This window comes from Natator depressus, chromosome 1 (genome assembly GCF_965152275.1).
Source record: "Natator depressus isolate rNatDep1 chromosome 1, rNatDep2.hap1, whole genome shotgun sequence".
NCBI classification, from domain to species: Eukaryota; Metazoa; Chordata; order Testudines; family Cheloniidae; genus Natator; species Natator depressus.
The window spans coordinates 3,749,119-3,775,064 of record NC_134234.1 but is presented as its reverse complement, the minus strand read 5'-3'; the positions used below and the strand labels follow the sequence as shown (position 1 = coordinate 3,775,064).

The following is a 25,946-nucleotide window of genomic DNA, read 5'->3' as shown; positions in this document are numbered from 1 at the left end:
GGATTAAACCAACTAACTTTATTAAAAGTCTTAAGGGAGAGAAACACACAGGTAGGAGCCAAAACCCTTTGTGATTCCTTCCCCCCCCCAGCTGATCTATGGGGTTGAAACAGAGCGTGGAAGTTTGAACACCAAGGAGTGGCTTTGAACCGGGTCACTGGGCACCAAGTTTTGCTTTCCGGGGAATTCCCTCTACAATCACAAAGCAGGATTTTGGCCCAGTGCTCCCCAGGTGATACGTTCACGCACACGCACACAGATCATTCTTACCGGACGTACTGGACATGGAACTTCTATGTACTATTGAACGACAACAGTTTAGATTTCGTTTCTTTAAAATGCTTGTGAATAAATACGCATCCCCTCTCAACCGTCTTCGTCCTCTGCCTACCAGGGCCAAACCCTCCAAAGGAAGCTCCACACCACCAAGGAACAACTAGTGCGCTGACCTGGTCTCTGAGCTAAGGCAGGAGGGGTTCCTGGAACAGGAAATAAATTTAGAAATGAAGCAAGAGCAAGTGCCACGTCTGTTGGGAGCCACGGAGAATCCAAAGTGCTTCAGACACAGAAATGACCGAGGAGAGCTGCAATTCTCCGCTAGGATCCCATATTTACAGAGCAATTTCCCCCCGAAATACGTGGTTTAGAGTGTGCACATCAGCCCGGAGCTGAGTGAAAATGCCAGCTCTTGGCAGACTGAGGTGAACAAAGAAAATCCAACAGCGTGGAGCGGATGGGAACTCTGAGCTTCATTGAACTGGTCGCCTGTGATGTTCTAATGCTTTGAATTAAACGAACAGCCAGGCCTATATCATAGGACACATGGAGAGAGAGAGAGTCTCCCCCCACATGCAGACAGGCCCTCTCCTACATGGAAGTGGCAACTCTGCAGCACTCTCACCTCTTATCAAGCATCATTATGGTTCCTTCCCAATGTGCTAAATTAAGACATATTTCCACCCAGTTCAGCCGACTGGATTTCAGTGGAAGGGGGTGGCCAAAACGCGGCCAAGTAGCCAGCTGCAGAGTTCTACAGTGCAGCCCTCAGCCAGCCTCCTCATGCCTACGGAGGGGTTCAGCCCATGGGGAGAGGTCCCAGCACACCACACTCTGTTTAGCCTTCGTACGCACATCAAGCTGGAGAAGGGCCTGCTGGGCTTGCTTGTCTCCAGGGACCAAACGTGTGTCAGAGACGAGGGCAGCTGCATGGCCTCCATGCCATGGGCTGGTGACCGGCTTCCTGGGATGCTCTCGCTTTGCTTTCATTGGCTGGTTCCTAGAGGCGGGTTTCACTGCTTGGCACGCTTGCCTGGGCACGTGCGTTTATCGTACAGGGAACGCCCCAGGGCCAGAGCCTGCATGCTGCCCCCAGCCTTGTGGAAGGAGGGGCACCTCTCCTCTCCCCTCCGGGCAGGCTCAGTGGTGCAGAAACCAGGACACAGACATGGATTTGAAACAGGCCCCAGCTGAGACAACGGGGGGGGGGAGGCCTTAAAGAAGGTGGCTAACGGCATATCGGGCTGCATTAGTAGGGGCATTGCCAGCAGATTGAGGGACGTGATCATTCCCCTCCATTCGGCACTGGTGAGGCCAAACCTGGAGTATTGCGTCCAGTTCTGGGGCTCTTACTACAGAAGGGATGTGGACAAATTGGAGAGAGTCCAGCGAAGGGCAACAAAAATGATTAGGGGTCTGGAACACATGACTTATGAGGAGAGGCTGAGGGAACTGGGATTGTTTAGTCTGCAGAAGAGAAGAGTGAGGGAGGATTTGATAGCTGCTTTCAACTACCTGAAGGGGGGCTCCAAAGAGGCTGGAGCTCCACTGTTCTCAGTGGTAGCAGATGACAGAAAGAGGAGCAATGGTCTCAAGTTGCAGTGGGGGAGGTTTAGGTTGGATATTAGGAAAACTTTTTCACGAGGAGGGTGGTGAAGCACTGGAATGGGTTCCCTAGGGCGGTGGTGGAATCTCCTTCCTTACAGGTTTTTAAGGCCTGGCTTGACAAAGCCCTGGCTGGGATGATTTAGGTGGAGTTGGTCCTGCTTCGAGCAGGGGGTTGGACTAGATGACCTCCTGAGGTCTCTTCCAACCCTGATATTCTATGATTCTATGACAGCACCCGCATATTGTTGTGAAGGCTTTCCCTTAGACACTGGAATATATCACATCCCCCTTAACTTTGGGCCAGACACTTGGCTACTGGCTGCTGGCCCAGCTCTCTTGGCTTCAGCCGAGCAGTACCATTAACACCAGTTGAGGATACAGCCCATTGGCCGTAGCTAACTTGGCTGCTCGTTCCTTCAGGGTGCGAAAGGCCTCAAACCAGCTGGCTCAGTGCCATTTGTACCTGTTTTGGTCCCCTAAACGCTAGGGCAGGGGATGACTTTGCATCAGTTTTGCAGAATTGATCCACCAAGCTAAAGGACCTCACCTTAGCATGGTCTCACAGTTCTGGGTATGGGATTAGTTAGTCCCTTCACGTAGCATGTGCATGAATTTAGTGAGACTAGTGTTGGCGGTGGCTTTTCTTATGTTTGTTTAATTCCTCATCGGCAGGGGAAAGAGGTGAAGGCGAAAAGGGGACACAGGAGAGAAATCTCGCTGCTGAAGGGTAACAAGAACCAGCTCCGTCGGTTTTTGCCCCTTGACCCCCCACCACACGTAGTTTAACAGCGTTTGCCCAACTTCCTATGGCTTTGTAGCATGTCCAGTTCTCTCTAGCTCTTACTCCGATTCTGTCGTGCTCGTGATAACCTGTCAGGAAGCAGGTGTCATTCCGGGGTGAGATTTCCCTCCCTGCAAGGACCTTTCAGGTGACACTGGGGTTCTTGCAGGGGGAGAGGCGTGGGGGTGGTCACCAGTGGCATGTCTGAGAAGTCTCTCCCCCTTAGTGCCAGCACCGCACCCAGCCCCGTGTCATAGGCGTTTCACTGATGCAACGTGCGTTCTTATGGATTTGAGACCAGCCTCTCTCGAAATGCTGCGCAGCTCCCCTTCCCGCCTCCCCGTGCCCCCCCTGGTGCCGGTGGCACAGGCCCCGAGGCTCAGTACACGGGCGGGGTGCCCCCTGCGTGCGTCCGCTGGTGCCTGCCCAGGTGGTACTTGTGGCTGAAGCTGCGCCCGCACTCGGCACACTTGTACGGCTTCTCCCCGGTGTGGATGCGCCGGTGGGCCACCAGGTAGGACTGGTTGCTGTAGACGCGGCCGCACTCGGCGCACGAGTAGGACTGGCGGTCGCGGTGGCTGCGCTGGTGCATGATGAGGTCGGTGCGGGAGCCGAAGGCCTTGCCGCACTGGGTGCAGGTGAAGGAGCGGCTCTCGCCGTGCACGCGCTGGTGAACCAGGAGCTCGGCGCGGGAGCCGAAGCTCTTGCCGCACTTGTTGCAGTAGACGAGCCTCTCGGCGTGCGAGCGCTGGTGCGTGATGAGGTCGGTGCGGGAGGTGAAGGCCTTGCCGCACTGGGTGCAGGTGAAGGACTGGCTGTCGCCGTGCACGCGCTGGTGAACCAGGAGCTCGGCGCGGGAGCCGAAGCTCTTGCCGCACTGGTTGCAGGAGACGAGCCTCTCGGCGTGCGAGCGCTGGTGCATGATGAGGTCGGTCAGGTAACTGAAGGCCTTGCCGCACGCAGGGCAGGTGTGCACGTTGGCGGCGTGGCTGGCCTGGTGCCGGCCGAGGTCGGCCTGGCCGGCGAAGACCTTGCCGCAGTCTGTGCACAGGCACCATGTGGACTCGGGGTGGGTGCGCTCGTGCAGGATCAGGTCCGTCTTGGAGCTGAAGCGCCGCTCGCAGCTGCCGCACGGGAACCAGCGCTCCTTGGGGTGGCACAGCTGGTGCGACGCCAGCTCGGCGTGGAAGCAGAAGCTCTTGCCGCACTTGGCGCACTTGTAGGGCCGCTCCTCGGCGTGGATGCGCTGGTGGCTCAGCAGGGCGGGGTGCGAGCGGAAGCTGTCGCCGCAGTCGATGCAGGCGAAGGGCTTCTCAGCCTCGGGGGCCCGCAGGGGCGCGGCCGGCTCAGCACCGTCCTCCAGGGCCGCGGCCGGCCCCGCGTGGGCCTGCTGGTGGGTCACCAGCTCGGCGTGGGAGCCGTAGGCGCCGTCGCACCGGGCGCAGCGGTAGGGGCGCTGGCGGGCGTGGGTGCGCTGGTGCACGGTGAGCGCCGCCTTGTGGGTGAAGCTCTTGCCGCAGTCGGTGCAGACGAAGACGCTCTCCGCCGTGTGGCCGAGCTGGTGCTCCACCAGGGTGGCGTGCCGCCCAAAGCTCTTGCCGCAGTCGGTGCAGATGAAGGTGCGCTCCGCCGCGTGGCTTTGCTCGTGCTCGCCCAGGGACGCCACGTCTCCAAACCGCCACCCGCAGTCGCTGCAGGCCAACGCCAGCTCCCCCACGGGGCTCCTCGGCTGGGAGGCCCTGGTGCTGCGCTTCCCAAGGGCCCTGGTCCACTCCGCAGGAGCGTCCTGCCCGCTCCCTGGCTGGCGGCCAGGGGCCAGAAGGCTCTCGTAGGGCTTCCCTGCCAGCACGCAGGGGGCCTCCAGCTCCTTCGTGTGGTCCTTTCCTGGCCCTTCTTCCTTAACGGCTTTCGCAGGCCAGTCACCTGTGCAGGGCAGGGGAAAGAGAAGCCAGAGACACTGTTAGAGGCTGCGAAGGCAGGGAACAGTACCAGGGCCATGCCACTTCCCACTAGAGTGCAGTTACCAGAGGGTCTGTGTACACAGACAGCTCCTCACACTGCTCTGCTCGGGTGCGTTTTTACCGCTTTCCCCCGTTATGTGGTGCAGAGACTCGGGTCTCAGTTCTCCCCGCCGTGCCCCTTGTCTAGCCAGGGCATCTCCGCAGAGGGTATGGGAGCGGCTGCCATTCGGAGTGAGTTTGCACAGGTGTGCGTGACCATGCACAGCACAAGGTCATGGCAGTTCAGGGCCGATTCTCACTTGGCACCAGGAATAACTCCAGGAAAGGTAACGGAGCTACAGTGGTGTCAGAATCAGGCCCTCTGCCGGAGGGAAGAGCGGGATTCTCTTCTGGTTTGGGCGTCTTCAACAGAGATGCTAGTGAAGTGCCACTTGTGGGCCCGGCTGCTACCCCGACTTGCATCTGTGCAGCTCCACTGAAATCAGTAAGGTCCCCCCGGGGCAAACAAGCCTGCAGAATCCTTCTAGTCACAAGAACATGAGAACCGCTACCCTGGGTCAGAGCAATGGACCATCTAGCCCAGTATCCTGTCTTCCGACAGGGGCTAGTGCCAGGTGCTTCTGAGGGAATGAACCGAACTGGGAAATTATTGAGTGATCCATCCCCTGCCATCCAGTCCCAGCTTCTGGCAGTCAGAGGTTTAGGGACACCCAGAGCATGGGGTTGTGTCCTGACTATCTTGGCTAATAGCCATTGATGGACGTGTCCTCCGTGAACTTATGTAATCCTTTTTTGAACCCAGTTATCCTTTTGGCCTTCACAACATCCCCTGGCAAGGAGTTCCACAGGTTGAGTGTGCGTGGGGTGAAGAACTACTTCCTCATGTTTATTTTAAACCTGCTGCCTATTAATTTCATTGGGTGACCCATGGTGGTTCTGCGATGTGAAGAGATAAATAACCCTCCCTTGTTCACTTTCTCCACAGCACTCATGATTTTATAGTCCTCAATCATATTCCTGCTTAGTCGTCACTTTTCTAAGCTGAACTGTTCCTCATACGGAAGCTGTTCCATGCCCTCATCATTTCTGTCACCCTTCTCTGTCCTTTTTCCAATTCCAGTACATCTTTTTTGAGACGGGGCGACCAGAACTATACACAGTATTCACAGTGTGAGAGTGCTATGGATTTATATTGCGATATTATCATATCTTCTGTCTTATCGATTCTTTTCCTAACGGTTCCTAACATTCTGTTAGCTTGCGTGACGGCTGCTGCATATTGATTTCAAAGAACTCTCCACAACGACTCCAAGATCTCTTTTTTGAGTGATAACAGCTAATTTGGACACCATCAGTTCATCTGTATAGTTAGGATTATATTTTCCCAGGTGCATCACTTTGCATTTAGTTACATTAAATGTCACCTGCCATTGTGTTGCCCAGTCACCCAGTTTTGCGAGATCCTCTTGGAACTCTTCCCAGTCTGCTCTGGATTTAACTATCCTGAATAATTTTGTACCATCTGCAAATGTTGCCCCCTCCCTGTTTTCTCCTTTTTCCAGATCATTTCTGAACATGTTGAATAGGACTGGGCCTCGTACAGATCCCTGGGGATTTAGTTGTCTGCCTCCATGTGATGTAATTGAATGGGACTCTTGTTTGCCTGTTTCATGCTAGAGGGAAGGATGGTCCAGCAGTTAGGTTGCTTCCCTAGGACTCAGAAACTGCAGGATCAATTCCCTGCCACAGCATCTAACTGCCATTTGTGTCTTTCCAAATCTCCCACAAAGACTTTTTGTGCTTTGGCTGCCCAGGGTAGCTGCATTAAAGCCTGTGAGATGCTCAGACAGCAGGGCAATTGGTGCCATGTTAGTACTTAGGCAAAGGAATTTACAATGCTGTGTGAGCCAGCAAAAAAAAATAATAATCCTGTTTGCTCTTCACTGCTCTGGAGGAGAAAATGCAAAGTGAGATTTCAGCAGAAAAGGATTGAGGCAAAGGCAGGAAAAAAATCCAGTTGTTTTCATAGACTAGAATTGCGCCTCAGGGTTCGATTTATTTTTTTTAAATCACACACAACAAATGAAATACACAGCTGAGCCCTCCCCTGGAATTTGGTGCAGATCAGAGATGAACAGAGAAAGCCGAGTTTGAATTGACTGACTTCCCTTGGAGTGATTTTTTTTCAAAATCAAACAGAAACGGGAAGTCACAGTATGGTCCCACAATACGGTGTTCTCACAATAAAGCAGGGCTCCTGCCCCCCAGACCAGCACCCTGTCCGCTCGACTATGCCGCCTTCCTCGTAGCAAAACCTCAATTCATCGGATTTATTTTGTCTAACCAATCTGGGCAACTATCCAAAAGATACCCAATAAACTTCCAGGCCTGACCAGGCTGGTCTCTGCAGTAACCCCACTGAAGTCAATGGACTTACACCAGTGATGGATTTGGCCCAAGAGGTCTGACTTACATCCTATTAACTTCAGCTGGGTGGCAAAGGAGTAAATCAGGGTAGAATCTGACGCAGACTTCTGAAGAGTTATATGCCAGAGGAGACAGGAGAGTCAAAAGGAGGGACACCCACTGGCAGGCTATTGGGAGTGAGGGAAAATTCATGATTGACACCTGTGACTAAGATGGGACAGATGTGGATAAATAAAAAGGGAGACGACGTATTCCCGATGGATGAGAATAGCTCTGTGTGAGGGGCCCACAGTCTATGTGCACCACTTATCTCCCGGTTAAGGGATGACTAGGGTTTGTGTGGGCCCCAACATGATCTTGCTTCCTGACTCGTGTAGTCAGAACCGCAGGGACAGAATGGGCCACCTGGGCAAACAGCCGAACGAGCTTCCAAGTGGAGCTGTATGAATGGGATGATATGGAGGGGCTGCCTGTGATGACAGGGGCTGGATTCCATGACCCAGGAGGTCTCTTCCAGTCCTATGTTCCTGCCCTCCTAGGCAGAGCTGTGTAGTATCACTGTTACACACTGGCAGCTGCGTTCCACCCCAGAAGCGGTTGCATTTCAGGCAATGGGCGAGTGATCTATGTTTGCAGGGCTTGTGATGCACTATGGGCATCTCCCAGGAAATGGGACACTATTCCCTCACCTGTGGAGTTCTTGCGGGTACTTTGTCTCTTTGCAGAGTCCAGGACATCCATGTGTTCACTTCTTTCCGTCTTTACCAAGTCACGTTTGGCGCCAGGATACCCTACAAGCAGAAGAGAGAGAACCATCACTGTGAAAATTTCCCCCTGCCTCCCATGGGCTCACCAACAGGTGGGACAGCCAGGCTTAAGCCAGGATATCCATACCAACCATCAGCCTGCAGGGTTGGGCTGACCCAGCAGCTCGTGGGTTAACAGCCCCCAGCCCAGACTGCGCCAGCCAGCGCTCTGGAGGGCAGGCAGCTCGAGCTGCAGGCCAGCTCCAGATCCCAGGCTAGAGGGAGCTCGGGGCGGCAGCTCCATTAACATACAAGGGGTTAGAGGGACGCCCATCACACATGCCCTGTCTGAAGCCCCAGGTACCTGGCTGAGCACATGGGGCCTGGTGCCCTGCCCAGTGAGCCACCACTGACCTCCCCTGGCATCACCCCCGGTGGCAGGACATCCCGAGAGACCTAGCATGCTTGGGAGTGGGGCCTGAGGCCCGGAAAGTAGCTTTTGAGGTCCGGTTCCAGCTCCTGGGTGGGTTGGGGCGTTCAGACTGGTCTCTGGGCTGCTGGGGGCTCAAGCAGAGAAAGGGGGTACATGCATCTGCTCAGATTTGCCCAGAAGTTGCTGCCTCCCTCCATAACAGGCCTGAGGTGGGGACCAGGAGCAGGTTCCGGGGATCTCTGACTGAAGAGCAGCAGAGACCCCGTCTTCAGGATGCTCCCTGGGCAAGTCAGCGACAGGGGTCTGGGATTTCGGAGCTGTAGCCCCCGGGAGGGAGCAGCAGCTTCAGGCCGCAGCCGTGTGCTTGTCCAGCAGGAGGACAGAGCAACCCCAAGCAGCTGGATGCTGCCAACACAGCGGACTCCTGCCCGCCCAGCCAAATACAGCAGAACCGCAATCTGATGAACCAATTGGCGACTGAGGAGTTAATCATTGAACACCTCAGTTACAGGGGTCCGGTGCATAACTTAATTGATTAATCATTCAATGACAGTGTACATAACAAACGGTAACTGTGTACAGTGCACCTGGTTTTTCTTTGTCTGAGAGACGTGCACTTCTCCTTTGCCTCCAAACCTTGTTTTTTTCCAAAGCTGTCCAGCTCTTGGAACGCTGGCCGAAGGACTGAAGTCACAGTTGGCGGCAGAAAAATGGCTCATATAACCAGCCATTCATATGATCAATGTTCATAAAATGGGGGTTCTATTTTAGTGGGGGAGGGAGAGAGCTGGCGGCTAAAAGTTTGGGGTTGGGGAAGGGACCAGAGTTGGACTACCTCTTCCTCCTACAATTACGTCCAAGTTTTTTGAGACTCTTCTACTTCTTGGGGTGCATCCTAAAAAGCAATCCCCTTCCACGCCCAAACATCCTCTTTGGGAGAGAAGAGTTCAGAAGCTAGAAGGAAACCGGGTTGGTGCTCCATGAAATTCTTTCAACGCAATTCACTTTCACCCATTTCTCCGAGCATTTTCACAGTCAGAACAGTTCCAGCCATTCCGAGGAACAACTGGTCCAGGTTTGTCCTCTGTTTGGTCTGGACTGTATGAAGATCCGGTTGACATTTTTAGATGAAAAATGTTTTGCAAATATTTGAGGATTTCCCCCACTCCGCCAGCAAATTGTGTTTTGACCCGTTTTACAGAGCGGTCGGAATATTTCAACGCAAAAACGTCCAGGAAAATTTTCAAAAATGTGGCTGCCTCTGCCAAGCAGCAGTAAGTGTTTGCAGGTGATAATTAATGAACAGTGCAATACGTCAAGCGAGGGATGTTTTCCAGCAAGCGGCCAGTCCTTTTACAATGGGATCACTCACCCTGGGGGACCACTCCCGCAGTGAAGTCCAGGGCATCTGGGAACTGGGGTTCATCCTCCCTTTCAACCTTTATTGAGATGTCCAGTCGGGGAGCAGGATACCCTGAGCAAGGGAGAGCAGAAGAAGTTTTGCCATCACATCCATCTTTTCCCTGAATTCTCAAAAGCTGGCAGTTCCATACTCTCAAAATGCAGGTTAAAGATTATTTAGATAAGTTGGATGTATTCGGTCAGCAGTGCCTGCTGAAATTCATCCTAGAGCACTTGGGGAACTAGCTGAAGCAGTCTCGAGCCGTTCGCAATGATCTTTGAGAACCCATGGAGGGCAGAAGAGGTCTGAGAAGACTGGAGAAGGGCCAACAGTACCTATCTTTAAAAAGGGGAACAAGAGGTCTCAGGAATTTTAGACCAGTCAGTCTAATTTTAGTACCTGGAAAGATACTGAAGCAAATGATTAAACAATCAATTTGTAAGCACCTGGAGGGTTATAAGGAACAGTCGGCATCCATTTGTCAAGAACAAATCAAGCCAAACCAACTTAATTTCCATTCCAGCCTGAATTCCCGTTGCTCACCAGAGCAGACGCTGGCTGGAGTTTCCTCCCCTTCCACGTCCTGAGAATCCATGAGTCCTGCTCAACCCGTCCCCTTTCACCCTGGGGAAAGAGGCAGGGATTAGAAGCGGCACAAAGCCCGAGCACGGCAGAGGGATGCGCCACGTTATAACGTAAGGTTTCGCCCGTCTCGGCAGAACCATGCACGTTTCCAACCGCTGCGACGTCTGCTTGGCAAGGGCAGCGGGAGCAGAGGAAATGGGGCAAGTGGGGGTCCCTGGTGCAAGGGCCAGTCCGTGTCTCCTCTCAGGCTGCCATGAGGCGGGTAGTTAGAGCTAACTGTAGGGGCTACTCTCTGGGAGTTGTCATGTAGATGCTGGGCCTCTAGGACCTGGGCTGGGACCTGCCAGTTCTTTCCATACACCCCGCTGACCAGTCACTACCCGGCAGGCGGCCCAGCAGCCAGGGGCCGTGACTCCACAGCCAGCCAGCACGCCATGAGGAAGGTGAGTGGTCTTGTCATTCTCTTTGTAAGGCCATGAATCCACTAGGAGTCTGGATCATTTGGGGACCCCCGAGCGCTGAAGCCAGCCTGGGCCTTGCACAGACTATCCAGAGCCCACTGAAAGAGCCAAACGGGACCCTCACCCGGCAGAAATCAGCCTCCCTGAACTCACCCTTAGGCACGACCCCAGACTGCACCGCCGGCCATTCTCCCAGCTCCTCCCCGGAGGGGCAAGCAGCGGGGACGCCAGGGAGCAAGGCGTGCACCTGAAAGACAAATCGTGTGACGAGCTCAGCACTGTGCACTCCAAACGATCCCTGCACGGGCAGGAGGCCTGGATCCAAGTGACACACACACACACAATCACATGTGTGATCATGCTTCCGCTTAGCAACCGACCCCTGCGCCCGAGTAACTGTTTTTCAAAAAAAAAAAAAAAAAAAAAAAAATCAGCTCTGGGAATTACTTTGCGGGGGTTCGCTGGCTTGTGCTGCCCAGGGGGTCAGAGGAGCAGATCAGCTCGGTCCCACAGAAATCTCTTGGCAGCTGATTTGGTCTTAGCCCCTTGTAGCTCAAGGCCCATTGCTCTCCCTAGGTCGGGGGGCTGGAAATCAGACCGGGAATCATAGAATCATAGAATATCAGGGTTGGAAGGGACCCCAGAAGGTCATCTAGTCCAACCCCCTGCTCGAAGCAGGACCAATTCCCAGTTAAATCATCCCAGCCAGAGCTTTGTCAAGCCTGACCTTAAAAACCTCTAAGGAAGGAGATTCTACCACCTCCCTAGATAACACATTCCAGTGTTTCACCACCCTCTTAGTGAAAAAGTTTTTCCTAATATCCAATCTAAACCTCCCCCATTGCAACTTGAGACCATTACTCCTCGTTCTGTCATCTGCTACCATTGAGAACAGTCTAGAGCCATCCTCTTTGGAACCCCCTTTCAGGTAGTTGAAAGCAGCTATCAAATCCCCCCTCATTCTTCTCTTCTGCAGACTAAACAATCCCAGCTCCCTCAGCCTCTCCTCATAAGTCATGTGCTCTAGACCCCTAATCATTTTTGTTGCCCTTCGCTGGACTCTCTCCAATTTATCCACATCCTTCTTGTAGTGTGGGACCCAAAACTGGACACAGTACTCCAGATGAGGCCTCACCAGTGTCGAATAGAGGGGAACGATCACATCCCTCGATCTGCTCGCTATGCCCCTACTTATACATCCCAAAATGCCATTGGCCTTCTTGGCAACAAGGGCACACTGCTGACTCATATCCAGCTTCTCGTCCACTGTCACCCCTAGGTCCTTTTCCGCAGAACTGCTGCCTAGCCATTCGGTCCCTAGTCTGTAGCGGTGCATTGGATTCTTCCATCCTAAGTGCAGGACCCTGCACTTATCCTTATTGAACCTCATCAGATTTCTTTTGGCCCAATCCTCCAATTTGTCTAGGTCCTTCTGTATCCTATCCCTCCCCTCCAGCGTATCTACCACTCCTCCCAGTTTAGTATCATCCGCAAATTTGCTGAGAGTGCAATCCACACCATCCTCCAGATCATTTATGAAGATATTGAACAAAACCGGCCCCAGGACCGACCCCTGGGAAGGGTTACCAGGCTGGGGAGCCAGTTCAGTGGGGGGCTTGGTAATCTGCAGGCATAAAAAGGAGAAATACGAAAGGGGCAGCTGGCCGGGTGTGTGGGGAGACCAGCCCTGGCCCCCCTACTTGGGGCCCAGAAAGTGGGAGGGCTTTTATTTGGACCCTGTCAAAGGCCGAATGAGAGCTTTTGTTTCCCTGTTTGGGATTCCCTCCATTTTGAGTCCTGTTATCTGTATGAACATGGCCAGGATACGTCTCACACAAGCCCACACGCCCCCTTGTCCACCCCAACATCCCCCCACCTGCAATCATGCGCCCTCACACCTTTCAGAGAAGGGAGCGAAGTGCTGGACCAGACGGCACTGTTTTCACGGTGCTAGGCCCGGTGTGTGTGTGGGGGTGCGTTCTTCTCTGAAATGTGTCCTAGGGATAAAGCTGCTCTATGCTTTCCTGCCCAGTGGGTAGCCCAGGAGGCTAAGAACTAGTCTACATGGGGAAGTTTCCTGGCATCATTTTGCAGGGATAAGTCCCCGCATGGACATTCTTACCCCAGAATAAGACGGCTTCCACCTGTTAGCTTCCGGCACTTTGAAGGCGACAGAAGCTAAACCAGACAAACAAGGTGGGGGAGGTAATTACTGGACCAACTTCCACTGGGGTCAGAGACAAACTCTGGATCCACAGGGCTGCCAGCATCCTAGCAAGGTGGGAAGGATGGAATCGTTGATCATTACCTGTTAGGTTCACTCCCTCTGGGGCACCTGGCACTGGCCACTGTCGGTAGACAGGATACTGGGCTGTATGGACCTTTTGTCTGACCCAGTATGGCCGTTCTTACGTTCTTGTAAGGGCCCACTCAAGGTGAAGGCCCATTCAAGCAGTCACAGGACAAAAAGAGGGGGTTACAGATCATTGTAATATGCCATAAATCCATTGTCTATGTTCAGGCCATGACTTTGTGTCTAGCACAGGGGTCTCCAAACTTTTTGGATCGCGCACCCCCAAGGCCAGCTCTAGGGAAGCAAAAAAAAAAAACAGAGCCGCCACCGGCCTGGCGCCGAAGACGGAGTGGGGAGAGCCGAGCCGGGGGAGAGCCGAGCTGCCGCCAACGAATCAAAGGTCCAGGAGCGCTGCTGCCACCGTGATGGCGGCGCTCCTCCTGCCGCGCACCCCCAGGGATGGTCGTGCGCGCACCCCGCTTTGGAGACCACTGGTCTAGCAGATATCACCTCACCCCCCTGGGCTCTCCAACAGCCTGAGACCCACAGGGCCACAGCTACACCATGTAAATCAGAAAGAGCCATTCTTCCTGGGGGGCAGGTGTCCGCAGGGGGAGTTACACCAACCTAGCGACATACAGCACAGCATACCAATACCAGCAGGGCGGTGCCGGGGCTCCCCCCGCCAGTGCGGCCGTCCCCGGGGCTCCCCCCGCCAGTGCGGCCGTCCCCGGGGCTCCCCACAGGGGTGCTGGAACAATTTGCATAGTGGGGGTGCTGACGGCCAGTTACTGTAAACCCTGCAGATGATGGAAACCCCTTTAAAACAGGGGGTGCGGGAGCACCCCTAGTTCCTTCACCCGTGAGCAGCGACGCCAGCCCGCCAGGCCCAATAAACTCTCCCCCCCCCCCCCCGTAGACAAGTGCCAAGAATTAGCTCGAGCCCTGGCTCTGCTCCCCAGCCTTGCACAACTCCCCTCTCCTGCGGGCACGAGGGCAAAGCCCCCCCTGCGGCAGGGCGAGCAGCGCCTCCCTGGGTGCAAAGCGCCCAGCTGCCGGTGGGGGGGGGGCGGGGGGGAGCTGCCCAGCTGCTGTGGGGGGGGGGTGCCCCGCTGCCGGCGGGGGGGAGCTGCCCAGCTGCTGTGGGGGGGGGGGGGTGCCCCGCTGCCGGCGGTGCCCCGCTGCCGGCGGGGGGGGGCTGCCCAGCTGCTGTGGGGGGGGGGGTGCCCCGCTGCCGGCGGTGCCCCGCTGCCGGCGGGGGGGGGCTGCCCAGCTGCTGGCGGGGCCCTGGCCCGTCTCGCTGCAGCCCGGAGCCGGGGTGGCTCCCCCCCCCCGGACTGGCTGCGGGGCCCCGGGGCGGGCGCGTTACCTGCAGCCGGGCTCGGCGGGCCCCGGGCTCGCGGCGGCCGGGCAGGAGGCCGGGGCGGGCCGCGCTCGGCCAGGCAGGGCCGTGCCGGAGAGAAGCGGCGGCTGCCTCCGCGCAGCGCGGCCCCGGGAGCCCGGCGCTGCTGGCCGGGGGAGAGCGGGGGGGCCGGACTCCTGGGTTCTGTCCCCGGCGGCGGCGGCGGCGGCGGGGGGAAGGAAAGGGAGAGGTTTAGGGATTAGGGCGGGTCTGGGATCCCGGACTCCTGGGTTCTGTCCCCGGCGGGGGGGGGAGGAAAGGGAGGAGTTTAGGGATTAGAGTGGGGGGTGGGTCTGGGAGCCCGGACTCCTGGGTTCTGTCCCGGGGGGGAAGGGAGGGGTTTAGGGATTAGAGCGGCAGGGGGGGCTGGGAGCCCGGACTCCTGGGTTCTGTCCCTGGCGGGGGGGAGGGGGAGGAGGAAAGGGAGGGGTTTAGGGATTAGAGCAGCGGCGGGGGTGGGGCTGAGAGCCGGGACTCCTGGCTTCTGTCCCCGGCCGGGGGGTGGTCGGTGGGTTAGCGGGGGGCTCGGAGTCGGACTCCTGGCTTCTGCCCTTAGCTCTGGCAGGGGAGGCGAGGTCTAGGGGTTAGCTGGGTGGGGGCAGGGCTGTTACAGCCCGGACTTCTGGTTTCTGCCCTTGGGGAGGGGGGTGTCTAGGGGTGAGCTTTGAGGCTGGTAGCCTGGACTCCTGGGTTCTATTCTGATCTTTGCTAGAGCCTTGCTGTATGACCAGGTCAGTTACGCCACCTTTTCCAGTCTTCCCCACTAATTTTGGCTCCCTGAGATTTGGGGGCAGGGAGGGGGAGGCCAATTGGAGACTTGTGTGACTTAATTTTCAGAGGTTGCTGAGGATCTCCAGGAGCCAAAGACTTTTGAAGATGACGACTAACTGTGTCGTGCCTCAGTTTCCCCATCTGTAAAATGGGGCTCAGGCCCACATGGCGATGGGTTGGTGAGGCTTAATTCACCAGTGTTTGTATTCTAGACTGACAGCCTTCGGTGGAGAAGGGCAAAGCATTATTTTCAAGGTGTTTTACATAACTCCGCCCCTCCCCACTTATCTGCCCAGATGCTAGGGTGAGGGGCATTTTCTGAACAGCCTCACTATGCACAGTGACCCGCCCAAGCATAGCAGGAGTTCCTGGCTCTCGGTGCCATGCTCAGAATCTGGAGTTGTTCACTCTGTTCCATTAGGTGTCTGTTTCCTTTGAGGTACTGAGTGTGGATCCCGTCCCTCTGCTTTGTGGGTGGTGGTTACTGAAGATGGGGTATTAAAGAACCTCAGACTGAACCCCGCTGTGGTAGCAGAGGATGCAGAGCTGGGTCTTAAGCATCACCAGCCACAGCTGTTCAAAAATCATGAGTCAGACGAGACCCTTCCCCAAATCACATTCAGGTTCCCTCTTCACAGGTTATTCCCTCTGCCACCAAACCTACTCGAGAAAAAATGAAAGCTGAGATTTGTGTGTTAGTTAGCACTTGACTTGTGGGGCGGGGGCGTTAGAAGAGATGTGCGGTATCTTGAGACTGGGCACTACTGCCTTCTGGGTGCCAGCTCTGGGGAGCAGCACTCGGGGGGGGAGAGCCTTCGACACTGACTCGCCCTGAGGCTTTGAACAGCTCACCGAGCCCAAAGCGTTCAAAGCTGAGTGGCTAAAGTTAGGCATCGACATTCGTATTTCGTCACCTCAACGAGCAGCCTGATTTCCAGAGACCCTGAGTTCCCGCCTAATTCCGGGGAAGCTGCAAAAGCTCAGCACCGCTAAGGATCAGACACTGGATGCTCTTGCGAAATGCCGGAGAGTGGACAGCAGAGAGGCAAGGTGGAGGAGGTAATATCTTTTACTGGACCATCCGCTGTAGGTGAGAGAGACAAGCTTTCAGGGTTACACAGAACTCTTAATCTGGTCTGAGTAGGGTTAGGATATAGATTTCAGGCCTGTCTGTAAAGGCCTGTACTTTAAGAATTTAGGTGTATTCTTATAACTTGGCTAGTTAGAGGTATAAAAGAAAGAATCAAAATCACTGTCTGCCAGTGTAAGGGCCTTCTCTTACTGTGACAGTCTGAGGCCCTGTTCTTAGGCTAAGGCCTTTGGCTAAGCAGCAGAGGCAGCCATAAGCTGGGAAGCGACCGGTCACCTCCTCACATTCCAAACTAGTCACATTGAAAGAAGGTGCTATGGGGCTGTTAGGAATACAATCCTGTCCTGATAGTGCCTATCGCCTCCAGAGAAAGGGAAGTGCCTAGAAAATGTAAAAGGAAACTTAGTTTGATAGCATCCTGTCTGGCAAGAACTCACTTATCAATAGCTGGGATGTGAAATCCTCACTTCTGTATTGTTTTGTCATTAGAGTTCCCACTTTGCCATTGCTTGTCTGTATAATCTCTGTCTGGTTCTGTGATTGTTCCTGTTTGCTGTATAATTAATTTTGCTGGGTGTAAACTAATTAAGGTGGTGGGATATAATTGGTTAAATAATCATGTTACAATATGTTTGGACTGGTTAGTTAAATTTCAGGAAAATGATTGGTTAAGGTATAGCTAAGCAGAACTCAAGATTTACTATATAGTCTGCAGTCAATCAGGAAGTAGGGGGGGAAATGGGAACAGGGAATGGGAGTAAGGAAATTGGAACCATGTTTGGCTAAAGGGGGAAATGGGAACAGGGACACAGGTGTAAGGCTCTGTGGTGTCAGAGCTGGGAAGGAGGATACTAAGGAAGGAAACTGGAATCATGCTTGCTGGAAGTTCACCCCAATAAACATCGAATTGTTTGCACCTTTGGACTTCGGGTATTGTTGCTCTCTGTTCATGCGAGAAGGACCAGGGAAGTGAGTGGGTGAAGGAATAAGCCCCCTAACAAGTAGCTCAAAAGCTTGTGTCTTCCATCAGCAGAAGTTGGTCCAACAAAAAAATATCGCCTCCCCCACCTTGTCTGTAATGTCCTGGGACAGACAGGGCTACAACAACACTGCAGAGATTGGCTCGATCATAGATGTGGGGTCAGGTCTGACCTATCCCATCCCCCAGGGGGCAGCGATACACTTTATCATCTGCCAAATCTGTAACCGAAGTAACAGCCTGACTTGGAATCCGTATCTGGCCTTTTCCTTGCAGGCTGTGCAGCCTCTCTAGTGATCTACTTCCCTGCCTCCCAGTGGGGCGCAGGACACAGTCTGTCCCTGAGCGTAAGAAGCTCAGGCTCTATTGTAATGAGGGCCAGGGACCATTATGATGATCCCCCATGGCCTCCGGCATAGCATAAGACAGAATTTCACCCAGTAATTTCTGCATCTAGTCTGTAACTTCTGAGCCTGAGCAGATCTCTCAGAAAGGGATCCAGTTTTGATTTAAAGACCTGAGGTGAGGGAAAATCCAACGCCTCCTTTGGTAAATTGCTCCCATGGTTAATTACCCCCATTGTTAAAATTTGGGCTAGTTATGCCTGTGTCTGCTAGATTAAAGAGCCTTCTGCTGGCAGAAATCTCTTCCCCGTAGACCATGATCAAGTCACCTCATGAACTTCTCTAGGATCAACTCCATAGATTGAGCTTCTTAAGTCTGTTGCTATCTGGCAGGTTTTTCAGACCTTGAATCATTCTTGCAGCTCTTTTCTGAACAGTTTCAAATTTTTCAACATCTTTTTGGAAGTGTGGACACCAGACTGAATCATAGAATCGTAGAATATCAGGGTTGGAAAGGACCTCTGGAGGTCATCTAGTCCAACCCCCTGCTCAAAGCAGGACCAATCCCCGACTAAATCATCCCAGCCAGGGCTTTGTCAAGCCTGACCTTAAAAACCTCTAAGGAAGGGGATTCCACCACCTCCCTAGGTAACGCATTCCAGTGTTTCACCACACTCCTAGTGAAAAAGTTTTTCCTAATATCCAACCTAAACCTCCCCCACTGCAACTTGAGCCCATTACTCCTTGTCCTGTCATCTGCTATCACTGAGAATAGTCTAGATCCATCCTCTTTGGATCCACCTTTCAGGTAGTTGAAAGCAGCTATCAAATCCCCCCCTATTCTTCTCTTCTGCAGACTAAACAATCCCAGTTCCCTCATCCTCTCCTTATAACTCATGTGTTCCAGACCCCTAATCATTTTTGTTGCCCTTCGTTGGACTCTCTCCAATTTTTCCACATCCTTCTTGTAGTGTGGGGTCCAAAACTGGACACAGTACTCCAGATGAGGCCTCACCAATGTCAAATAGAGGGGAATGATCACGTCCCTCGATCTGCTGGCTATGCCCCTACTTATACACCCCAAAATGCCGTTGGCCTTCTTGGCAACAAGGACACACTGTTGACTCATATCCAGCTTCTCATCCACTGCAACCCCGAGGTCCTTTTCTGCAGAACTGTTGCCAAGCCATTCGGTCCCTAGTCTGTAGCGGTGCATGGGATTCTTCCGTCCTAAGTGCAGTACTCTGCACTTGTCCTTGTTGAACCTCATCAGATTTCTTTTGGCCCAATCCTCTAATTTGTCTAGGTCCCTCTGTATCCTATCCCTACCCTCCAGCGTATCTACCACTCCTCCCAGTTTAGTGTCATCCGCAAACTTGCTGAGGGTGCAATCCACACCATCCTCCAGATCATTAATGAAGATATTGAACAAAACCGGCCCCAGGACCGACCCTTGGGACACTCCGCTAGATACCGGCTGCCAACTAGACATGGAGCCATTGATCACTACCCGTTGAGCCCGACAATCTAGCCAACTTTCTACCCACCTTGTAGTGCATCCATCCAGCCCATACTTCTTTAACTTGCTGACAAGAATACTGTGGGAGACCGTGTCAAAAGCTTTGCTAAAGTCAAGCAATAACATGTCCACTGCTTTCCCTTCATCCACAGAACCAGTTATCTCATCATAGAAGGCAATTAGATTAGTCAGGCATGACTTGCCCTTGGTGAATCCTTGCTGACTGTTCCTGATCACTTTCCTCTCCTCTAAGTGCTTCAGAATTGATTCCTTGAGGACATGCTCCATGATTTTTCCGGGGACTGAGGTGAGGCTGACTGACCTGTAGTTCCCAGGATCCTCCTTCTTCCTTTTTATAAAGATGGGCACTACATTAGCCTTTTTCTAGTTGTCAGGGACCTCCCCGATGGCCATGAGTTTTCAAAGATAATGGCCAATGGCTCTGCAATCATATCCGCCAACTCCTTTAGCACTCTCGGATGCAACACATCCGGCCCCATGGACTTGTGCACGTCCAGCTTTTCTAAACAGTCCCGAACCACTTCTTTCTCCACAGAGGGCTGGTTACCTCCTCCCAATGCTGTGCGGTCCAGTGCAGTAGTCTGGGAGCTGACCTTGTTAGTGAAAACAGAGGCAAAAAAAGCATTGAGTACATTAGCTTTTTCCACATCCTCTGTCACTAGGTTGCCTCCCTCATTCAGTAAGGGGCCCGCACTTTCCTTGGCTTTCTTCTTGTTGCCAACATACCTGAAGAAACCCTTCTTGTTCCTCTTAACATCTCTCGCTAGCTGCAACTCCAGATGTGATTTAGCCTTCCTGATTTCACTCCTATATGCCCGAGCAATATTTTTATACTCATCCCTGGTCATTTGTCCAGTCTTCCACTTCTTGTAAGCCTCTTTTTTGTGTTTAAGGTCAGCAAGGATTTCACTGTTAAGCCAAGCTGGTCGCCTGTCATATTTACTATTCTTTCTACACATCGGGATGGTTTGTCCCTGTAACCACAATAAGGATTTTTTAAAATACAGCCAGCTCTCCTGGACTCCTTTCCCCCTCATGTTATTCTCCCAGGGGATCCTACCCATCAGTTCCCGGAGGGAGTCAAAGTCTGCTTTTCTGAAGTCCAGGGTCCGTATTCTGCTGCTTTCCTTTCTTCCCTGTGTCAGGATCCTGAACTCGACCATCTCATGGTCACTGCCTCCCAGGTTCCCATCCACTTTTGCTTCCCCTACTAATTCTTCCCAGTTTGCAAGCAGCAGGTCAAGAAGAGCTCTGCTCCTAGTTGGTTCCTCCAGCACTTGCACCAGGAAATTGTCCCTTACAGTTTCCAAAAACTTCCTGGATTGTCTGTGCACCGCTGTATTGCTCTCCCAGCAGATATCAGGGTGATTGAAGTCTCCCATGAGAGCCAAGGCGTGCGATCTAGTAACTTCTGTGAGTTGCCAGAAGAAAGCCTCGTCCACCTCATCCCCCTGGTCCGGTGGTCTATAGCAGACTCCCACCATGACATCGCCCTTGTTGCTCACGCTCCTAAACTTAATCCAGAGACTCTCAGGTTTTTCTGCAGTTTCATACTGGAGCTCAGAGCAGTCATATTGCTCCTTTACATACAGTGCAACTCCCCCACCTTTTCTGGCCTCCCTGTCCTTCCTGAACAGTTTATACCCATCCATGACAGTACTCCAGTCATGCAAGTTATCCCACCAAGTCTCTGTTATTCCAATCACATCCTAATTCCCTGATTTTGCCAGGACCTCCAGTTCTCCCTGCTTGTTTCCCAGGCTTTGTGCATTTGTATATAGGCATTTGAGATAACCCGCTGATTGCCCCTCATTCTCAGTATGAGGCAGGAGCCCTGCCCTCTCTCGTGCTCCTGCTCGTGCTTCCTCCTGGTATCCCACTTCCCCACTCAGGGCTTTGGTCTCCTTCCCCCGGTGAACCTAGTTTAAAGCCCTCCTCACTAGGTTAGCCAGCCTGCTCGCAAAGATGCTCTTCCCTCTCTTCGTTGGACTGGACACGGTATCCGGTAATGGTCTCACTGTTGCCAAAGACAGACACAACACTATCTCCCTACTCCCCCTATATATTCCCCGGCCCCTGCTAAATGGTTCCCGACAAGGGTTTGGCCGTCCCCGCAGCCAGCTAGGCCTATCCCCTCCATCCCTTTCCTTGTGACAGGCTCAGCCTGCCTGCCCAGCTTCCCGCTGTCCAAGCCTGCCTGTAGCAAACATAAGGGCAGGCTCAGTACACGTGACCAGGGCACCCACATGAAAAACAGACTTCTGGTCGGTAGGGGATGGGACAGGAGTGGTGCTAGCCCTCAGGTGGCTCCTTCCCCCTGAAACGCACCCGGAGTGGGAAATGTGCTGGCAATGGCAGGGTGGCTGTTCGCTGCTTTGTCTTGGTGAGCAGCGGGGCTCCGGCCAGTCGTCTGTCCCTGTGCAGTTCTGGCCTCTGAACCCCCATGCCAAGGGGCAGCTCGCTGCTCCAGGGAACTGCCTGGGAGGTTTCCTTGGCCAGGCAAAGAGACCTGGTGTAGCTCCTATTCTGTAGTTATTCGCAGACGTAGAGCACAGGCAGGAACCATGCAAGTTCCCGTCACGCTGACCAGTCACTGTGCCACAACCCAGACCTGGAGAGACGGACCCCGTCCCGTGCTCAGAGAGTCTGCATGGCTGGCCAGTCTCTTTGGTCTCTCTGCAGAGCCTGGGAAATAGACACGGGGAAGTGGTCAGTTTGGTGGCATGGACTGTGATCTCCACTTGTTTTCACGTGAGCCGCAAGACAGCCATCCGAGAGTGACAGCAGTTGGATCCAAACACCCTGACCAAGCCGTGAAAGGCAGTGTACCCTGTTCCCAACCCCCAAAGTACTCCAAACAAACGTGTTTGTTACCCTTTTATGAATCGGCTTGTTTTTCACCCCCGTAAGTATTTAGCATGGGGGGAACAACTACACAGAGGTTGTCCAGCAGGATGTTGTAGAATAATAGCATGAAACAAATGTGGGAGCCGCAGGTGCTGAGAACCATGAGCCAGGTGTCCTTGGATGGCAGCTGGAAGACGGCCCTGAGGATCAGAGCATAAGACACAGCGATAAAGGCGACATCTAGCCCTGTTGACAACAGAGCAACTGTTAAACCATACACAACGCTGACTTTTATATTGGCACTGGCCAAGCTGCTTATGCCCATGTGCTCACAGGAAGAGTGATGGATAATGCAGTACGTCAGTCTTTGAAGCAGCAAGATGAATGGGAGAACTATATAGAGACTTCTAATTACAGCTGCCAGCTCTATTCTCCATACTACCGAGTGCGTTAATACAGCTGCATATCTCAAGGAGTTGCAGATGTTAATGTACTGATCAAACACCATTGTGGTGTTGCACCCCATAATGCTTTATGGGAATATGCTTGTGAATGTATATATGACTGTACTGGGGTGGCTGCCCCACTCCTATGCTAGATGGAGCTTCAGCAGGCCAGAGAGGCTGCGCAGGTGGGCGGCCAATCAGAGAAGGCCTGTGAAAAGTGCTGGGGTGTAAAACAAGATGATGATACAGACGTGGGAGCCACAGGTGCTTAAAGCCTTGAGCCGGGCATCTTTGGTGGGGAGGCTGAAGACAGCCCTGAGGATCAGCGCATAAGAGACGCCAATAAGCACAACATCTAGTATAACGGTTACAATCGGCACTGCAAAGCCATACCAGATATTGACGGTTATGTACAAGTCCCTGCAATCAAAAGGAAAATACATGGTTATGAATTTGGGAGTATGAACTTGAGCCTTTTGGTGGATCAGCTGGAGAAGCTGGACAAAAACCAGGTCCTGGACATCTGCCGGGAGACCATGGCTCTGCAGGAGCAGCTGAAGGCATGCCAGGAGGAGAATGCCACCAAACAGATTGCCCCCCGTCAGCATGGCCTCTATTCCTTGAACGGGAGGGGCAAGAGAAGGGGATGACTTGCGGATTTCCAGCTACTGCCAATGCCCACTCCCCAGAGTTCAGCCCACATAGCCGGAGGTGGGATGGGGAAGAAAGCTCCCCACTCCGGCTCCCCGGCTGCCAGTGTCTCCCTTGTGACCCTAATCACCCCACCCATAGAGGCAGAGGATGGAAGGTCCATGGAGTCCTGAATCTCCTTTGTATCCCAATTTTATAACCATTTATTTTCCTTTTGATTCCAGGTACCGGTGACCATGGTGGACTCACGGGTATCAGCAAACCTGTCTTGACACAGGTGAACTAGAGGGGGCTTGCCTATTCCCATTTCACTGTCTTGCTAACCCAGAGAAGGAACTTTACCGGGTGGCACCTTTGAACACAGATGGGAGATCACTGGGATAGTACAGTCTTTACCAGTGATATGATGGTTTGCTGCTGTACAGAAGTGATCAAGAGAAGAGAATTCAGTGTGGACAAGGTCGTGATATTACCGTGTATAAGAATTATATGTACTGTAACTCTACAATACTGGCCATACTTATACCCCATTTAAATACAAACCAATTAGTTCAGTCTAAAATACATCACAGATGCCATCTATAACAACCGCGTTTCCTGTGCTGGTGCGTCATGGCAGGACATTGACTTTGCTGTTGATGAAAGTGGGTTGTAGATAATTTATTCAACAGAGGCAAATACAGGTAACATTGTGATTAGCAAACTCCCTGCAAGCGCAAAACACCTGGTATAGCAGGCCACACAAACCTTCTGTTTCCAATGCTTTCTTTATATGTGGGGTTCATTATGCCATTAGATCTGTCCACACTCGGCAGAAGGCCTTTTGTATGTACAATATCAACACCAGGAAAGAGGACAGAATTAGCACCATGCTGGATAAAATGTTTAACACAGTGCAAACTATCAACTTGTGACGAAGTGGAATGTTCTTAATGTTTTCGCTGGTTTCAGAGTAACAGCCGTGTTAGTCTGTATTCGCAAAAAGAAAAAGAGGACTTGTGGCACCTTAGAGACTAACCAATTTATTTGAGCATAAGCTTTCGTGAGCTACAGTTCACTTCATCGGATGCATACTGTGGAAACTGCAGAAGACATTACATACACAGAGACCATGAAACAATACCTCCTCCCACCCCACTCTCCTGCTGGTAATAGCTTATCTAAAGTGATCACTCTCCTTACAATGTGTATGATAATCAAGTTGGGCCATTTCCAGTACAAATCCAGGTTTTCTCACCCTCCGCCCCCCCCCACACAAACTCACTCTCCTGCTGGTAATAGCCCATCCAAAGTGATCACTCTCCTTACAATGTGTACGATAATCAAGGTGGGCCATTTCCAGCACAAATCCAGGTTTTCTCACCCCCCACCCCCCTCTTTTTCCAAAAACCACACACACAAACTCACTCTCCTGCTGGTAATAGCTTATCCAAAGTTACCACTCTCCTTACAATGTGTATGAAAATCAAGGTGGGCCATTTCCAGCACAAATCCAGGTTTTCTCACACCCCCACCCCCATACACACACAAACTCACTCTCCTGCTGGTAATAGCTCATCCAAACTGACCACTCTCCTTACAATGTGTATGAATACTGTGTGGGTGCCTCAGTTTCCCCTACGCATTTCTTAAGCGTCTAGGTGGTGGGATAAGGGTGTGTGAATGTGGCAGAGCCCTAAGGGGTCAGTGAGATGGTGTTTGCACAAAGAGTGGCCGACACCCTGTCTCCTGGCAACTGATGGCCTGGGCCCCTCGTCTGCAAAGGTGCCAACTGAAGGTGTTGGACAACAAAGAGATCAGGAAAGGAGTACTTGTGGCACCTTAGAGACTAACCAGTTTATTTGAGCATGAGCTTTCGTGAGCTACAGCTCACTTCATCGGATGCATAGCATATCGTGGAAACTGCAGAAGACATTATATACACACAGAGACCATGAAACAAAACTTCCTCCCACCCCACTCTCCTGCTGGTAACAGCTTATCTAAAGTGATCATCAAGGAGGGCCATTTCCAGCACAAATCCAGGTTTTCTCACCCTCCCCGCCCCCCCCACACACAGACACACATACAAACTCACTCTCCTGCTGGTAATAGCCCATCCCTCTTTGAAACCTCTCTTTATAATGCGCATGATAATCAAGGTGGGTCATTTCCAGCACTAATCCAGGTTTTCTCACCCCCCCCCCCACACACCCCCCTCCAAAAACCACACACACAAACTCACTCTCCTGCTGGCAATAGCTCATCTTACAATGTGCACAGCAATAATCCAAGTTTAATCAGAACGTCTTGGGGGGGGTTTGTAGGAAAAAAACAAGGGGAGATAGGCTACCTTGCATAATGACTTAGACACTCCCAGTCTCTATTCAAGCCCAAATTAATAGTATCCAATTTGCAAATGAATTCCAATTCAGCAGTTTCTCGCTGGAGTCTGGATTTGAAGTTTTTTTGCTTTAAGATAGCGACCCTCATGTCTGTGATTGCGTGACCAGAGAGATTGAAGTGTTCTCCGACTGGTTTATGAATGTTATAATTCTTAACATCTGATTTGTGTCCATTTATTCTTTTACGTAGAGACTGTCCAGTTTGACCAATGTACATGGCAGAGGGGCATTGCTGGCACATGATGGCATATATCACATTGGTGGATGTGCAGGTGAACGAGCCTCTGATAGTGTGGCTGATGTTGTTAGGCCCTGTGATGGTGTCCCCTGAATAGATATGTGGGCACAGTTGGCAACGGGCTTTGTTGCAAGGATAGGTTCCTGGGTTAGTGGTTCTGTTGTGTGGTATGTGGTTGTTGGTGAGTATTCGCTTCAGGTTGGGGGGCTGTCTGTAGGCAAGGACTGGCCTTTCTCCCAAGATTTGTGAGAGTGTTGGGTCATCCTTCAGGATAGGTTGTA

The 25,946-nt window shown here is 52.7% G+C and overlaps 1 protein-coding gene and 1 pseudogene across 7 annotated transcripts; one reads left to right on the top strand and one right to left on the bottom strand.

Moving 5' to 3' along the window:
* Positions 1 to 382: 382 nt before the first annotated feature.
* On the bottom strand, positions 383 to 14,386 carry LOC141988189 (uncharacterized). Of its 7 annotated transcripts, none has more exons than XM_074954035.1 (6): positions 14,343 to 14,386; positions 10,834 to 10,927; positions 10,178 to 10,258; positions 9,605 to 9,706; positions 7,743 to 7,844; positions 383 to 4,588 (listed from the first exon to the last, which is right to left on the bottom strand). In XM_074954035.1, the coding sequence occupies exons 3-6, from the start codon at positions 10,227 to 10,229 to the stop codon at positions 3,045 to 3,047; spliced, it is 1,800 nt and encodes a 599-aa protein (XP_074810136.1). In that variant the 5' UTR covers positions 10,230 to 10,258; positions 10,834 to 10,927; positions 14,343 to 14,386; the 3' UTR covers positions 383 to 3,044. The 7 variants fall into 7 exon arrangements, with proteins under 7 accessions (XP_074810136.1, XP_074810130.1, XP_074810127.1 ...); XM_074954029.1 differs by lacking the exon at positions 14,343 to 14,386 and adding an exon at positions 12,579 to 13,565; XM_074954026.1 differs by lacking the exon at positions 14,343 to 14,386 and adding an exon at positions 12,989 to 13,565.
* An 8,467-nt stretch (positions 14,387 to 22,853) lies between these two features.
* Positions 22,854 to 23,957, top strand: LOC141981013 (olfactomedin-4 pseudogene; annotated as a pseudogene).
* The last annotated feature ends 1,989 nt before the right edge of the window (positions 23,958 to 25,946 follow it).

Coding starts and splice junctions, on each gene's coding strand:
- LOC141988189 (XM_074954035.1), bottom strand. CDS start 10,229: ATGGATTCTCAGGACGTGGAAGGGGAGGAAACTCCAGCCAGCGTCTGC. Junction 9,707..10,177: donor TCCAGCCAGCGTCTGCTCTG/GTGAGCAACGGG, acceptor TCCCTTGCTCAG/GGTATCCTGCTCCCCGACTG. Junction 4,589..7,742: donor TACCCGCAAGAACTCCACAG/GTGAGGGAATAG, acceptor TGCCCTGCACAG/GTGACTGGCCTGCGAAAGCC.